This window comes from Cyprinodon variegatus, unplaced genomic scaffold (genome assembly GCF_000732505.1).
Source record: "Cyprinodon variegatus isolate N-32 unplaced genomic scaffold, C_variegatus-1.0 Scaffold414, whole genome shotgun sequence".
Lineage (NCBI taxonomy): Eukaryota > Metazoa > Chordata > Actinopteri > Cyprinodontiformes > Cyprinodontidae > Cyprinodon > Cyprinodon variegatus.
Genome location: NW_015150867.1, coordinates 677,393 through 694,706, shown reverse-complemented (window position 1 = coordinate 694,706; position 17,314 = coordinate 677,393). Strand labels below are relative to the sequence as shown.

Sequence of the window (17,314 nt, the reverse complement as noted above, 5' to 3'; positions counted from 1 at the left end):
TATATATATATATTTATATGCATGAATCATTGGCAATTTCAAAGGATGTTAAATGGGAAAAAAACAAGAAAAACAATTTGCAAAAAAATCACAGATTATATTGCTAACTGTAGTTCTGCATTCCACCAGTAGGAGGTGACATGTTCACATGAAGCTTCATGAACTGTGGGGATCGTTAAAGTAATTTGGCCAAATGGTGCAGTGCCTCATGATGCTTCATCTCACCATCACTAAGAGGCAGAGACGAGTTTGCAGATTTAATGGAAGAATCCCACAGCAAACTGAGGCAAAGTCCAAAAAAAAAAAAAAAAATAAATACTGAAAACCAAAAATCTAGTAAACCTCTGGGAAAAACACACATGGGGAGCAAAGAGACGACTAAGCAACAAAACAGCAAGAAACCAGCATTGAGGAACTGCAGAGGTGGTTAATGTATGGGGAACAGAACAAAGAACGGGCTAATGAGCTGATATGGAGCAGGTGTGAATAGAACTAACTAGAAGGAAGCCAACAGGAAAGGAAACAGGCACAAGGGGATCAACAGAGTGACTGAAGAAATACAAAACTGCATATAAAATAACACAAACTTAAATGGAAACCAATAAACAAGAAAACAGAATAACACAAATCAAAGTGGAAATGAAAACTTTAAAAAATAGTACCAAGGAGAGAACCATAACAGTACGCTCAAGTAACAGAATAAAGACAATAAATACATGCCACTTAAACTACTTCAGCTTCGAAAATCCAGAACCAAGAAACTGATGTTGCAAAAAAAAAAAAAAAAAACTTGCTCTCCTGTTCCACATATGTACATACCTTGGATTATTATTCATGGAATTTATGGCGGCATAAATTACACCTGGGGAAAGAGTCACTCCAAAGTATGCTCTACTTCAGGCCAAAGAATGTGCCCCTTTGGAGAAAATTCTGCCTTGCTTGAAGAGAACAGTTTTTAGTTTGTTTTCTATGAGAAAAAATTTAAAATGTAATTTTTCACATGTACAGAATTGATCATAACCCCACTGATGTCTGGTTGACCTAATAAAACTGCTAAGGTGGTAATAGGCCTCTGTATCAGTTAGATGTTGCTTTTTGTCACTAAATTCACATATGTATTTGTTTAGGAAACAGATTGAAGACTGGAATGTCAGTCAGAGGGAAAGGGGCCCTTCGGTGTCATGTGTCCCACACTTGTTTGTTTTTGCATGTATTCCCACTTCATTTGACAGCATCACACTTTTTCAAAGAGCCTTACATATTGTCAACCGCCAGTTATTTAAAGCATATTGGTTGAGGAAATTTAACGGGAGACTCGCTGTCATCAAACCTGTCTATTTAAGACAACTCAGAAAGATGATACTTCTCTTAATGCAGAGATTAGAGAAAAGTTTTAATTTTGAAATACCTTTACATATAACGCACATTTAGATGAAAACTCCTTAACAAATGCCTAAAATGAAGAGTGTTTATAGTCGTAGGGAAGTCATATTTAAATGTCAAATCATTCTAGCCTAAACATGTATATAAATGTACTCTTTATCAGACTATATTGCCCCAAAATTTATGTTATGCAGGCCAGTTAGTTATATGTCAGCTTGTACACACAAATTCGGCCAAGCTGGTACACACTAATTCAGGAGAATTCGGAAATGTGACGGTTGGAACACCCGTTTCCCTAAGACTTTAAAAAAGATAATTTAGGCATCTTAACCTCTTGAACTTCTCTAATATACAGTACAGTGACTGAGAAGTAAAACCTTGCTTTTTTTATCAGCGCAAATAAAATACTTGTCTAAACAAAAACAGAACAAGAAAGTTTACTATAAGTTCTTTTGAGAGTCTATGGTGGTAAGGCAAGCAAAATTACATTATCACTGAGATTTTTTGTTGGCTTTCTTTGTAGCACTTGAGTGTAAACAGAGAAAGCAGTTTTCAAATTATGATTTTTATTTTGGCTATCTGGACGAACCTGTGTGACTAAATAACTTAAGTTCATGGACATTTGGGAAATGGATAGGAGAATGATACAAAGCACACCATCATGTTCACTCTTAGATGCCACAACAGAAAAATTAGCTTCAAAAACCCAATCTTGGTGAAAACCCTAAAATATCCTTTTGTTTAGCAAAAAGAAGTGGTCCAAATTCCCTCCAAAGTGATATAAAACATCAATTACTAAGCCAAATAGCAAATGCTTCTGTCACTATGGCTGGCACAACCAGGTTTAAATGTTTAGGGGTCAGCTAACCTTTTACATGGAGTTGTGTTACTTTGAATGGCTTTTCCCTCATGGTAAAGAGTCCCCTTTAACGAAAAAAACAAAACAATTCTGTATTCCCTCCGAATTAGCCTAAATATAAAATAAAAATGTTCGAAAACCGAAATATTAATATTCACGGAACATCAACAGGTAAATACTGTAAGGCCTTAGATTGCTTTACAGCTCTGTGGAAACATATTGAGTAACCTTTGTTTTCAGTTTTCTGAGTTGTGTTAATTACTTATGCAATGCATCGTGTATCTGTCAAAGGTCCAACCATCCTTGAAAAGTATTTCTACAGTGTGATTTAAATTTCTCAAAAATTTTGAGAAGATATTTTCTCATAAAAAGCTATTCAGTATAAGACAAGCAATTGTTTTTCTTTATATGTGCCATTGTAAAATGGAAATATTTAATATAATATAATAATATTATCTTATGTGATTTTTTTTAGGTGTGTCTGGAAGTATTTAGTGTGTAGCAATGTCTAATTATCTTTTAACTATGAACATTATCTGTTTATTCTGGATTTGAGGTGATGTTTTAATTTATCCAAGAAGCTTTATTCTTGATAGTTGGAGGCCTGAAGGCAAGTATGTCTTTAGTGCTCTTGTTTATTTTCTGAGGAGGGACCCAATAAAGCTTGCATGAGTTCTGAATTGTTTTATAGCGTGCTGTGGCTGTGTACTCTCAGCACGTGCATCTGCTTCTTGATCAAAGGCTTTAATAGATTTGGTCTGTTTGTATTTCTTCTTGTTTCCTTCTTGGTCTTATTTTCCACTTTACTTTCTTTCTCTGTCTCTTTAATGTGAAATTAAGAGCACAACGATGCAAACTTCATACCAGCTGTATTTTGATCGGCGTATTTTTCATATCTTTGATCAAGAGAAGCTGTCATTTTGCATCATTTTGTGAAAAAGTATAAGTGTTTACTACATCTGCAGTGAGGACTCTTAAAAAGATGCGGCTTTTAATAGAATGCTCTTTAATGTTAGGAAGTTTGAAGAACTAGTTTACAGTAAGATCATGGCTGTTGTAACCGTTTATGGAAGGGAGGAAGATTTACGAAACAAAAACATGTGGTGTTATCGTTAGAATTGTAAATATCTTCAGTCCAGCACATCAGCTTTACGGGAACAGACAGCTAACCAGCATATCCTGTTTACAGCTGAATATAATAATCACACAAGAATCTATTAACAGAGTGTAGGCGGTTAGGAACTCAAACCAGACTCATGGGGGAACTTTTTTTTTAAAACTTTGTAACATTTATTTCAGTGTGAAACAAGGGTGTTTCCCTGGAGTTAGGTTCAGCGTTACGGTCAGAAGCCATGGAGGCGTGTCAGCTTAATTATAAACCTGCTTTAAAGTTTAATTTAAATGCAACCAACAGCTGATGTCATGATTTAATCTAAGCTGCAACATGTTTAGCCATCCAAAAAAAAACAAATAACAAAACCAATGAAGCTACTTCGACACAATATTAACGTTGGATAATTTACACACAGATTATTGAGGTACAACACTCAAAAATACTGTAGTAAGTTTCTTTATTATTAATTTCAACTTTGCATATTTTCATTATACTAGTTTGCACAAGAAGTCATGTCAAGCTACTTAACTATACCAAAGTGGTGATATAAATATTGGTGGGATGGGATTTAACATTGTTTAATAAGTTATTTACAGGCACTTTAATTAAAATTAACTGCATTTTAATCGAAAACCATATAATCAACAAAATATCAATCACTTTATAGTGCAAGGACTATATAGTGGACTTTATAGTGAACACAGTTAACTGACCGTTTGGACAAATGATCACTACTTTTTGCTTCCCGCACAGTGCCTGCAGCATATTTGTTCTTTTTCGCCGCCACATAAAAATCTCATGAAGTTCTGCAAGGAGAGCTCTTGCAAACCATTCTGAGTTATATCTGCTCATCTAGTGACCATGGATGATCCCTACTTTTCCAGGTGCAAGGTGGGAGATTTTGAATCATCTACTTTTTCATCCACTTGATGTTCGGAGACTCATGTAAAATAGCGTGACCACTATATAGTGCCCTACATAGTTATTGGAGCAGATGTTTGGACACTGCCATGGTTTTTATTCTTGTCCTCAGGGGACTAACACCTGTGATGCCGCTTTTACATCAGATTTACGATTTTACAAAAAAACAACTAGTACAAAGGTTCGCGCTTGGGATTAAGTATTTATATTAGAAAATGTCATGATGGGATTATAGTAAGATGTCTGACCCATATGCAGAAACACACGGAGGTTTGGAGAAAGTTCAGAAGGTTTATTGACAAAGTGTAAATAAAATGTGAACAGGAACTGGGGTGGTCAGACTGGTCACGGCTGGATCTCCACTGCTAGAGGTGGAACTGATCAGCAGGTGGGGGGAACCCTGTGAGTCCAGAGGCTTATCGGCAGGCAGTGGGCTAAGGACTGAGGGCTAGGCTGAGACGGAGACAGAATGCAGGCAGACAGGTTGCTGGCTGAGAGAAGGGATTCAGATCTGCAGAGGGGGAACCTTGAGAGTCCAGAGGCTTTTCGGCAGGCTGAGGGCTGAAGCAGAGACTGAGGCTGAGTGCAGGCAGGCAGGTTTCTGGCCGGGTGAAGGGATTCAGATCTGCAGGGGGAAAACCTTGTGAGTCCAGAAGCTTTTCGACAGGCACAGGACTGAGGTCTGAGGCTGAGACTGAGACTGAGTGCTGGCAGGCAGAATCCAGGCATGGACAGAGGCAGAGACTCAGACTTAGTGCAGGCAGGCAGATTCCAAGCCATGGTTTCTCTCTCCAGAGTCTTTCTGGTTTTCAGGCGGGTCAGGATCTGAGAGACAGGGAGAAACTGGGTCAGACAGGTTTCACAAAAGACAGGGTCTTAGATCATGCAGGCTGGCACAGATTCTGCTAACCATTACTGGCAAACACTCTGGCGCTGGAGTGTCAGTCTCCTCCTCCTTAAATAGGAGTCCTCTTGATGAGCAGATGGAAGACAGGTGTTGCAGGTGAGCACAAGCCCTCAGGAGGGGATCCTTGGCGCCCTCTGGTGGGCAAGCCTCCGGATCCCAACAGAAAATGCAGTTAATTACATTAAGTTTTTTTAATGTAATTAAGTTTTAAGTTGCATTAAAACATTTTTAATTAATTAATTGCACTTTAAACGCATTAAAGTCCTGACCCAAAAATATACCGACGTAATATCGAATTCATTTTAAATCAATCCATTCCAATCGTACGGTTTTAGATCCAACTGGTTACATATCAACCAGATAAAATTTGAATTAGAATATAGTTGATCAGCAACCCTCTCAAGAAGGCATGTGTTGAAAGTGGAAATGAAAAATCTCTATTTAAAGAAAATAAGTCCAGCAGAACCAGGCTCAGTATGAGGAGTTATATCCTACAAACAACTGATTGTTGAATACAGAAACAGCATAGATAGAACAGAAACAAAAACTCTGGGTAAGAAAACCTTAGAGCTGCGCTCAAGAAGAACTGTAAGGTATACTGCCTACTCAATTAAAAAATAACAAAAAAAATGTGAACATAGTTAATGACAGCAATATATATTTTAATTTGTTCTCCCTAGGATGCAGTAACATTCTAAATACAGAATCATTGAGACATGATTACTTCCAATGAAAGGAAAAACTAGCAAAGTACATGAAATTCATTATAGCAATAGCTTAATCAGGCAGCTAAACACAGATTGACTAGGTAAGGGATACAATCTGAACAAATATCAAATGCTCATTGCAGTAATAGCTCTGTCAGAGACTCTGTAGAGGAAGTAGACAGAGCTGAAGAGAGGAACATTGGGTCAAGTTTATCTTCTTTTCAGAAAGGAGACAGCCAAACATAAGAAGCACTGCAACTTCCATGTAAAGGTCTTTTTAAGTTTAAAAATGTACATTTATTATCAAATAAACAGGCATATGAACCCTAAAACAGTCTGGAAAACATCTGTAAACAAACTTATTTCCCTAAGAGTAATGATGGGTAGCACCACAGACATGTTCTGCTTTGCATACTAAATGGACATTTGTCAGCGATCAGCAACATGTGTTTCATATTAGCTTGTGGAAAAATGTTGTTTGCATGGGAGCAAAAGCAGCATTTGCTCAAAAACAAGGAAGTCAAGGTTTATGGAATACTTGTCATGCTTCCCTTTGTTATTCACTTGATGCCACATATACACAGCTCCTCAGAAAGACTCGCACTTGATGACTCACTCGTGAAATTATGCCTCGCACATGATAACTCCCAGACAGTTGTGTTGAAGAAAAGTTTGCCAACATTTGTATCAAAAACATAACAAACGAGGGAGGGGGCGGGGCAGAAGAACCAGATGTTGATTCCACAAGCTGGCAGTGTCTGCTCTTTCACAAACACAAATTGTTCCTAAAAGTAGCAGAGAAGAAAACAAATTTGTTTTTATCATGAGAGGGTGGAAAAGCTTCTTGGGTTCTGTCTGTGCTCACTGTATCTCAGCTTTAGACTTTTTATAAGGGGACACTGAATATACCACAGTTTCCAAGGTCTATAAATATTGTCATCCATTACCCAGAAGAGGAATGAAAGAAAGCGAGTCGTCCTCTTTAATGCTCCGTAAAATGTATGAATCATCAGTCCTGTGGGAGGCAGACCTGCATGTTTTTGTCCTTATAAGTTATGATCAAAAACAAGGCTGACGTTATGGTAGAATCTTGGAGGATATTTGTTGGTAATCGGGGATTTGTATGTGTTAGAGACACTATCACGAAGATCTGCATACTGAATTCAGATGTTTGTGGAGAAAGGATTTGAATAAAAAAAATTGGGAGATAAGAAAGATTCCTAACAAAGGTTTTCTTTTGGTTAAATATAGAATATAATTCAACTTTTGTTACTTTTAGAAAAAAGTAACAAAATCAACTTTGCATTTAACCCATCCCCTTGGGGGGCAGTGGGCTGCCATTGCGTGTTGCCTGGGGAGCAGTGTGTGGGCTAAGGGTCTTGCTCAGGGACCCAGAGTGAAAGTGGGGCTTAAACTCAGAAACTCTGGAACTCAAACACAATGCTCTAACCGTTAGGCCACCACCCACCCAATATACCTTCTAATCTAACTTGTCAAATTCAGTTAGGTAGAAAATGCTGCCTTATGCTTCATTGTTTTATGGTTTAAATCAATAAGTCAATTAACTTACACTTAGACAGATTTTATTTGTCATTTTGTTTACACAAGTGTAAAACAAAAAGAAATTTAGTTTGGAACAGCCCTCTGGATAATTTCATCTTTTTTTTAAAGTGCTGCCTAGAAAAATAGTAAAAAATTACTGTAAATTTACAGTAATGTAGGTGTTGCCTCTTACAATTCATATAATATTCAACCCTTTTCATGTACAACCGTTCACTGTCCACTTGGAAAACTCTTCCATCCATCCATCCATCCATCCATCCATCCATCCATCCATCCATCCATCCATCCATCCATCCATCCATCCATCCATTTTCAGACACGCTCAATCCCAAGTAGGGTTGCGAGGGGTGCTGTTGCCTATCTCCAGCTGTCAATGGACGAGAGGCGGGGTAAACACTGGACAGGTCGCCAGTCCATCGTAGGGAAAACTCGTCCAAAAACACATTCCTTGGCTTTTGACACTGACACTTTTTGTTTTTCCTCCTGTTTTTATTGTTTTATTGATTATGTTAGTCTTTAAATGTTTTTATTTTATATGCTCAGCACTTTGAGAAGCTGTGGTTGTTTTAAAGTGCTTGATAAAAAGACAAAGTATTATTGGCAGTTGTAAACTAAATAATGCATTACAATTTTCTAGGGTCAAAATAATTTACAATATATGAGATACGATTTATCAAATCAGGATAAACTTTTCAATTTCTCTTTAAAGAATTAAGTTATACATAATCAAAACCATTTTTTACTCTCTAAGGTCTTCTAACTACAGATAAAAGAGAAACAAAGAGGTAGAAAAAAAAAATTTCATCAGTCATACTTAAAGGTGTAGTGGAGGATGTTCTTTTTCCGGCTGGATCATCAAAATAAGTGGTCCTCCAATTGTCAATCATTCTGGTGATACGTTTAGGCTGTCCTACATGATCGTACCCATTTTCACTGACGTAGAAAAATTGCAAATCTTCTTTTGGAAAGTAAGCTTGGACGAGTGATGCGAAAAGCAACTTTTAAACAGTGTTCATGTGGAGAAATGGCCTTGTGCATGCTCTCGCATTTGTTTAATAGACCTTCCATCTTGGGAGCAGGTACAGATAGGGGTGGCCAGTCAAAAACCAATGTAAACTGAGGGGTGGCGAAAGCGGATAGGCGCCAGAACCTAAGGGTCCATCTACACTGTTCCAACATTAACGAGCACAACAAATATGGATATTTTCTAAATAAAGACAAACTATACGTTCCTAATATGTTCCTTTTGATTACAAATAGATGCATATATTTAAACATCCATGCTGTCTAAATAAAAGGTATAGTTGACAAAATGTCTGGGGCAAACATCTTTTCCATTTTATTTATCTATAATTTAACTGAAAACTCCTTCATGACTTGCAGAGACACACAATTTTCTCTTTACCCCATATAACACAAAATTAGGGTCTTAAAAGCGCATGAATTCTGTACATATCAATGTTAGTATTTAGATGGGCATAATTAACCACAGCGTTTTACTGGTCAAGTAACTATTAATATATGAAAAATTTAAATGTTTAATAAGTTTAAACAATATTACTACTGTCCCCCTCTGTAGTAGAGGGAAATAAATGGTAGGGGTGGCCACAGGGGTGGCCAATGATTGGCTAAGGGTGGCCATGGCCACCCCTGGCCCCCCTTCTAGCTCCACCCCTGCTGTTATGGTTATTTAAATGTCTCTTTAATTATATATTTCAAGATCCTTATAGAAATGCAGTTAAATTTGGTAAAATGTCAGATTTGTTAAGCCCAATTCTGTTGTTTTTCGTTATCTCTTTAGTTTTTTACACATTTTCATTGATTTCCTTTTTTATCATCATGTTTAATATGAAGTGCTACAGTAGCTTTAAGTCTGAATGTTGAATTTTGAATGTTAAATCTTCTTTTTCAGAGGTTGAGAAAGATCTGGCCAAGCTGGCAGAAGTTGGAAAGATGACTACTCGGAGTGCCAATAGTCCCCACGGGAGCCTACTCCACACCCCACGACGCCACCGTACACTCCCGGACACTCTTCCTCTCACTAGCCTCATCTCCAGGCCCCAGTCAACAACCAGCGGCCTCTCAGGCAAACCTAGTGGTATTGGCCTCCCCTTGCTGAGTCCCAAGCCCACCTCCCTATCCATGTCCATGGGCCGGACCCCCAGCAACCCTGGTAGCAGGACTCAAACCCCCAGAACACCCAGTAGGCCCCTGACACCAAACAGCTTACTAAGTCGCTCCTCCTTTAACCCCGGAGCTCATAAAGAAGTAACATTCCGGAGGTCGAGAAGCCGACCTGTGACACCAACGTGTCAACCGCCACTTCCTCGACCACTTCTCACCCCTCCAGGACTTAGTACCACAGACAGCCTTGGTGCCAGCCTTCGGGCATATCTGTCTGAGGTAAGACACAAAAACAGAACGAATTTTGTTATTTTAGAGCGCAATAATCAATATCTACACAACATTTGCTAATTACTTACAAGAAAAACAACAGCATTTTGTCACGTGGTGTGCTTTTGTATTTAGCCACCTATAGAAGCACATTTTCAACACTTACAACTAAAACTCTTTTTGGGGGATGTCAAATTTTTGCAGATCAATGGAAACAGCTAAATTTAGGCCAAACATTTTGACAATTCATGAATAGGAAATTCATTTAAAAAAAATTTCTTGAAATTGAAAAACTAAAATTGAAAAACATAACCATGTGTTCAAAAGAAAAATAGGCATCCCAATTTTCTAGTTTAGATAGAAATTTTGATTGGTTCTGGAATGGTTTTAAAGTATTAGAACTGTTTTCACTTTTCCATATTTTGATATTTGAGGAATTGTTTTTCTCAGATCCATAACTATTCTTTTTAGAATATAAGCTTATTTTTCAATAACTCATTTTTTTCTTCAGATCAGTTTTTTTCACTCTCAGATTGCCTTTTTCTAGTTTGAAATTGTTGGCCTGGATTTTTCAAAAGTCTTAGTACAATGTAATAAAAAGCTGTTTTGGACAATAAGTGGCACCAATTTCACAATATGGCAATAAACTCCGCCAGGTTTTGCACTTCAGCAGCTACACTTTAAGAATGCATATTTCCGACTGGCAAAAAAAAAAACAGGTTTTTTGCCTTTAATATTAACTATCTTTGTGAACTTCTGTTTGTCAAACTGTTGACCATAACTCCAGAGTGGCTGTAGCCACAAAGAGCCTTATCAACCTTAAATTTAAAATAACAACTGAAGTTAAATTGTTAAGAATATTGTGTTTACATGGTTATTTTAACTAAAGGTCCTATATTATGTTTTTTTTTTATGCCATCCAAAGTCAACTTTAGGCATACATATGAGGAAATATTGAAGAAATATTTATTTATCATTAAACATCACTTATTTTTAGTAAAGAAAGGTGCTTGCTTCCCTATGTTAGTTACTGAAAACGTTGGTTTAGACCACATAAAGCTGCTTGTATGTGCTTGAATAACTTTCATTTTTATGAAACACATACACACATGGTTCCCCTTATTTAATGGAAAAAACCTCACAATTGTCACAGACATAAATTGAATCTGAAAAAAATAATAATTGATAAATATTCTATAAAAATGAACAAAGGAAAGTCAAATATTGCTTTTCAACCATGCTCCAACAGATTTAAGTAATCCTGTAAATGTCAAAGAGACTTCTGCTCCTCTCAGCAGGTATTTTGGTCGTTATCCTGATGTAACACCCCAGACTGAGACCAAGAATTCTCACACTGGAAAGCACATTTTTCTTGATAGTCTTGAGATGTTAGTCTACCCCGTAGAGGTTCAAGACACCCTGTGTCAGATGAAGCAAAGCAGCCCCAGAGCATAACAGACCCTCCTCCATATTTCACAGTAGGGACAGTGTTCTTTTCTTGATATGCTTAATTTTTCCATCTTTGGAAATAGATCTTATGTGCCTTGGAGAAAGTAAAATCTTTGTCTTATCTGATCATAGGACATTTCCCAAAAGCTTTATGGCTTGTCTACATGTATTATGGCTTATTCCAATCTGGCTTTTTTAAGATTAGTTTTTTAACAATGGTGTTCTCCATGGTCATCTCCAGTTAAGTCCACTTTAGCTCAATTGTGATCTAACACTAATTTTCCTTGAGCTTCAACTTTAATCCCTAGAAACTTTTCTGGGCTCTTGTGTTAATATTAATATTATCCGTCTTGACTGTCTTGATTTATCATGATTTTTCCTCCTACAACCACATCCAGGGTGGTTGGCTACAGACCCATGGATCTTAGATTTCTGAATATTATGAGCAACTGTAGTCACAGGAACATTAAGCTCCTTGCAAATTGTGTTTTAGTCTTCATCTTTTACATTTATTTTTCTCTGGAGACAACTCTTGTCTTCGCTTCCTCTGGTACATGTTGAGTGTGGTACCCAGGATGTCAACAAACAGCACAGTGAATATCTGTAGCCTTGTAGATAGCCCCCCTGATTAATTACAATATTTTATGCAAGTGTGATGCTAATTATTGGGTGCATCTTAATTTACCATTTATCTTTAGTTGCATTATTTTGAGTGTTTTCAAGGTGTTCTTAACATCGTGTTCTAGTATGGTTAAAAAGTAGTCTTATTTGTTGGCGTTCATTGAATTTTTATTCCATGAATAAGAATTTCAGGTTCAAGTTGTTATTTTGACCATTGTGGATTTTTCTTTCATTTAACGAGGAGTACCAATAATTTTTTTCCATGTGTGCACATTGTTGTGTCAACAAGCAGATTAAAATTAATATGCACTCAACATAAAGTAAGGTAATACAGAAGTGTTTTGTGAGACTTAGACAACCTTCACTGTCATTTTGTATACACAGTGTAAACAAAACAAAATTTTGTTTTGGACATCTCTCATGACATTTCTATTTTCTTAAAGTGCAGCAACAACCAAATGTAAACATTGTGGGATAAAAAATAAAAAAAAATTGATGCAAAAAATGCATTGATATGGTCAGTTTGACTTAGAGTCTGTGACATGATTTGGAGTTTTTTCAACATTCACCTGCCTGATGAAGCTGTTGCGGAATCTGCTGAACCTGCATTGAATGCTGCCAAGCCTCTTTTCAGAGTGAAGCAGTGAGAACAGTCCATGGTGGGGGTGTGAGAGGCCATTGATGATGTTACTCGCTTGGGACAAGCAGCGCTGGGATGAAATGTCTTTTTGGAAGGAAGAGGAGCCCCAGTGATCTTCTCTGCAGTTCCCACTACTCTCCTCACCTTCATCAAGTCTGAGGCGCTGCAGCCCCCAGGTGGACTCTCTTCATCCTCTGCAGGAAGTACATGCGCCTTTTGACCAGTGAGGTGGTGTTTACAGTCCAGGTGAGGGTGTCTGTGATGTGGACCCCCAGGAATTTGGACCACTTCTACTGCTCAGCTGTTGATGAGCAGTGGAGCGTGGTTAGGCCGATTTTTGAAGTCAACAATGATCTCCTTCCTTTTTGTCCACATCCAGGATCAGGCTGTTATCTCTGCACCACCCCACCAGCTGCATCATCTCCTCTCTTTAGTCCTGGTCGTTGTCGTCTCTGATAAGGCCCACCACCGTGGTGTCATCTGAGAACTTCACAATGTGATTTGTGGTGAAACTAGCACAACTTTATGTTAGCGTTTATCTTGATACCACAAAGTCCAATTAACTTAGCAGTGTTGCCTGTCCATCAGCTACTTTCATGGAGAATATTGTGTCGTGTTTAAGGAGTAAACTTTTCATGAATCCACTTTGGTACTGGCCACAGCTCTTAAAGGTAACAAAGGAACACATTCTTATGTGTGTGTTTAGAGCCTCCATATATAAAGTGTAACAATTTCTACAGAATGCTTTCCTTCGTAGGTAGCTGGAAAGTTGTTTTTGGAATATAACATCCTCTGGGTATGTTTCCTAACTTTGCCAGGTCATCCAAAGTTTTACAAGTAGATGGGGTGATTATGTACCTCACGATGACTCACCATGCGGCATGAGATCAGATTCCTTTTGGAGAAGTGGGTGGAAGTGCTATGTTGATGAAAGAATTGTTGTGGTTTGCTCAATCAGGACAGAATGACTGAAAGCAACATGTATATGAAGTTTTTGATACCAAAAAAACGTTACCAAAAGAAAGGTTAAAGCCTAAAAAATATTCATTTTGCATAATGTGGCGTCTTTGATTTTTTTCAGTTAAGGTAATGAATGGATAATATATTAACTAGGTAAATTATTTTGAAATTATATTTAAACAATACAATTTACAGTAAAGTCTTGTCATCTTGCAGTCTACAGATGATAAATTCCTATTTCTGCATTTCGACTGGGTCTGATGATGCAGTCGGGATAAGAGTTTCAACAGTCCAGCAGTCTGATGGTAGTGGGTAAAAAAGCTATAGAACCTGCATCGAATGCTGCAAAGCCTTTTCCCAGAGGGCAGCAGAGGGAACGGTCCATGGTGAGGGGTTATTGATAATGTTACAGACTCGGAACATGCAGCACTGTCCCGAGATATCAGACTATAGAAAAGTTAAAAAATAATACAAATAATTCCATAATGAAATCTGTATATTTATTTAAACTAAACAAAAATAAAATAAATACATTACAAGTTAGAGACAAAAAGTAAGTTTTAATATTTCAAAGTTTTAGGAATTCTGTTATGATTAAACGTTTGGCCTCAATTTCACTCCATATATTTTGACTCATAATTTTACATGGACCTAATTTCATCATATATACCAGTTTTGGAAATAGCCTTGTTGAAAAAATGCCATCTGCCACCAATATCTGGTTTGGAGCCTTTAAAGGGGAATATAGAATTATTCTATAGGGTATTTGGTGCTGGTCCTTAAGGTCTCTGAATAGGGTGTGTAACAATGGTTGGGCAGAAAAGATATATTTGCTGTTCTATGAGCCCTAATGCAAGCCTGGTTGAAAGCTTATGAATATTGGTTGGTTGATTGGTTGGTTTACGAGTGAAGCTGCTGAGCAAAGATGCATCATAGCAACAAGCATTCGCTCACTGAAACATTGAAATTGTTGATATGGTAGGGTGACCTCTTTGTCTCGGACAGGTCCTACTTTTCATATCTGAAAAAATGTCCGGGGAAATTTGAAAATCATCCGGCATCTTGGTCGACTACAGTGCAGCACATAGTCAAAACACACCGGGCACTCGAACCAAGCCATCAGCACCGGGGCCAGTCCGGGAACGCCGGCGAAGCCTGGACACCGGCGGCATACGGTCACCGGGTCGGGTTCGGTCACTCTGTCCCTGGCTGGCTTCCTGCCTCGTCCGCCAAGGGTCAGCCCCAGAGCTGACTGCTCGGTTTGAGTGCCCGGTCCGGTCCAGTAAGCGGCGCAGCAGCTGCTTGAAGTTTAGCAAATCCTGCTTTGAACTGTCCAAGACTTTGAAAGCTGTCTTTGGTAAAATGCTTAGAGCAACTTTGCAGGGATCTTCTGATAGACAAAAATAATCCTTTCCTTTCGAGTCTTTGGATCCTTGAGAAGACTGTGAAAAATTTCCCCTTTCTCCATGCAGCCTGGAACACTGCATTTACGCCCATGGTTCTGGCTCTTTTCTGAGAAACTGCCTTCTTTGTAGAAGTAAACCCAACTGTAGGCTAAACAGCTAAACTGGAGGCTTACATCTACCTCTATTCATGTTCTAGGGCCAGTGAACCAGTGGGCTGGTCTGCATGTCAATTTCAGGGCGTGACAGAAGTAAAGGCCAGAACCAAATAAGGCAACATCCCCGAGTTGACGTCAATTCGTTGCTTAGTTTGGATTCGCCCATTTTATGGTTGAAGTTTAGAATTGTGAGATTTGCAGAGAAAGGAGGTGACGATGGGGTTTGAACTTCTCTGTACGTCCATTTTACCCACTGAGCTATTGTTATTCATCTATGACAATGTAAACTCGGTTTTGCATTCTATAACCCCCTCTAACTGGTTTCCTGTCAGAATTCCCTTCTATAAAGTCCTATCAACCTTTTCATAAACTTGACCACCTGTTGTGTCTGTTTGAGAAAAGTATCCTCTCAGTTTGATAATTCCATGTCATCGTTTCAGTAAGAGGATTGTAAATTTAAGTCTCCCGGCTGTTGCTCTGATTCATGCTCTCTTTGTCCTGCTTGTCACTTTAGGTTTTACAATCTTTGTAGTTTTGCAGTTGTCCCATTCGCTTTACATCTTCCAACAATGGTTTGAACTAAGCTTGGTAAGCTGCCCAAAAGTCTTTAGATAAAGCTAATTCAAATTTAAACCTTCCCACACCTTTATCCCGAGTTTTTGTTCTGCATTCCCTGGAACCCTTTAAAGAACATCTGCATTTACTTTGCAATGGGTTGCAGGTTTTAAATGGGGGAGAGAAGAGGACTAATGCACACTTTTAAAAAAACATTTATTTGTAAAAGAAAAGTAAATCCTAGCAAAATATATACAATTTTCTGGGTGTAACAGGAACAAATGTGAAAAAGATTAAGCGGTACGAACACTTGCAATGGGTTAATGAAGATTCCTGTTTGTCAAACAGGATAATCCCTGGGTTTGCACAGGGACTTCCTGGAAATAATCATCACAAGACTCCAAAAAGTATAGGCTACGCAAACAAAATGTCCAACAAAAGGACCACAAATTGTTATTTTTGCACTTAGTTTTTGTATATTTTGTTAACCTTTAGACATTGGTGGTGTAGTTGTTTTCTTCTGCCTCTTTAGCAATCCTTGTGTCTGTCTCTTGTGAGTAGATCCATGTGTTAAAAGCAGATTCTCAGAGCACATCTTCTCAAGAAAGCAAACAAACTGAATGAATGGAAAATTGTTTTTCAAACATCATTGTAAAATAGATTAGGTATAAACACATAGTTTAAAGCACAGGATGCAGCTATTGGTCATGGGCTTAAAATTAATGTCTACTTAGGATCTATAGAAGAGAGTGAGAAAATATGGGAACCTTTCCATAGACGGATTATGACAGCACATGCACGAACCAGAACATGCACAGTCTTTGTGGGGGGTTTCTTGCAGAACCGTGGAGGTCTGTATTGTAGGATGTCATTTCATTTTGGAAAATGAGCCTGGCATTAAAAAGGTGCTTTCAGGTTTTTTTTTTCTTATTTTCCTTTCATGATCTACTTAACAGAAGCCCTGTTAAACACGAGCCCTTTTTGAAGGCTTTCTTACTAGAGGGTAGGGGGTTTACAGTCCCTTTGTATACAGTTTGACAGTTACTCCAGTTGACACTTAGTGACATTATACAAAACATTATTTCAGGGAATCCAGTCTGTTTTTATTGGGGCCACCTGTTCCTGCATATAGGACTAAATCCTTAAAACAAGGCCTGTGCAGAAACTAGGAGGATTTTGAAAGCACATGCAACACTGAATGAAGAAGCAAAACAAGATGTCAGCTTTTCTTCACATTATTTTTTTTTGTTTAGTTTTTACAGAAAAAGACTTGTTTATGTAAAAATAGCTAAAGTATTTATTAACATTTTCTCTTCTGGATATTTAGTAACTTTTGTTGAAAGTTGATGCATTTATTTAATTACTGACAAAGATAATTAGATATTTAAAGAAAATTGTTTTGTTGATGGGCATTGGGCGATATAAAGAACAAATAAATGTTTATTTTCAGCCCGATCTTTCTTTCTAGCAATGATTCAGCCTGAAGTTGGTTTACAGTCCTAAACTGAGCTTAATTGCCTCATGCAGAATTGTAGAGAACTTGTAACTCTATGCCTCAATTATTAGATAAGATATATTGTACAAGAAACAATCACAATCTGTTTCTGTAAACATCAGGTTTATAGAATGCTATAATTTTGTTTTTTTATTTATGATTTATCTTGATCTCAATTCAATTCA

The 17,314-nt window shown here is 37.8% G+C and overlaps 1 protein-coding gene across 1 annotated transcript in view; it reads left to right on the top strand.

Moving 5' to 3' along the window:
• Nucleotides 1–17,314, top strand: part of LOC107093218 (chromosome unknown open reading frame, human C8orf34) — a gene marked incomplete at its 5' end in the record, with an annotated part of 94,246 nt that overhangs the window by 57,088 nt on the left and 19,844 nt on the right. The window contains one exon of the mRNA XM_015388105.1: nt 9,367–9,857. Within this exon, the coding sequence (XP_015243591.1) occupies nt 9,367–9,857 (491 nt within the window). The remainder of the gene's footprint in view (nt 1–9,366; nt 9,858–17,314) is intronic.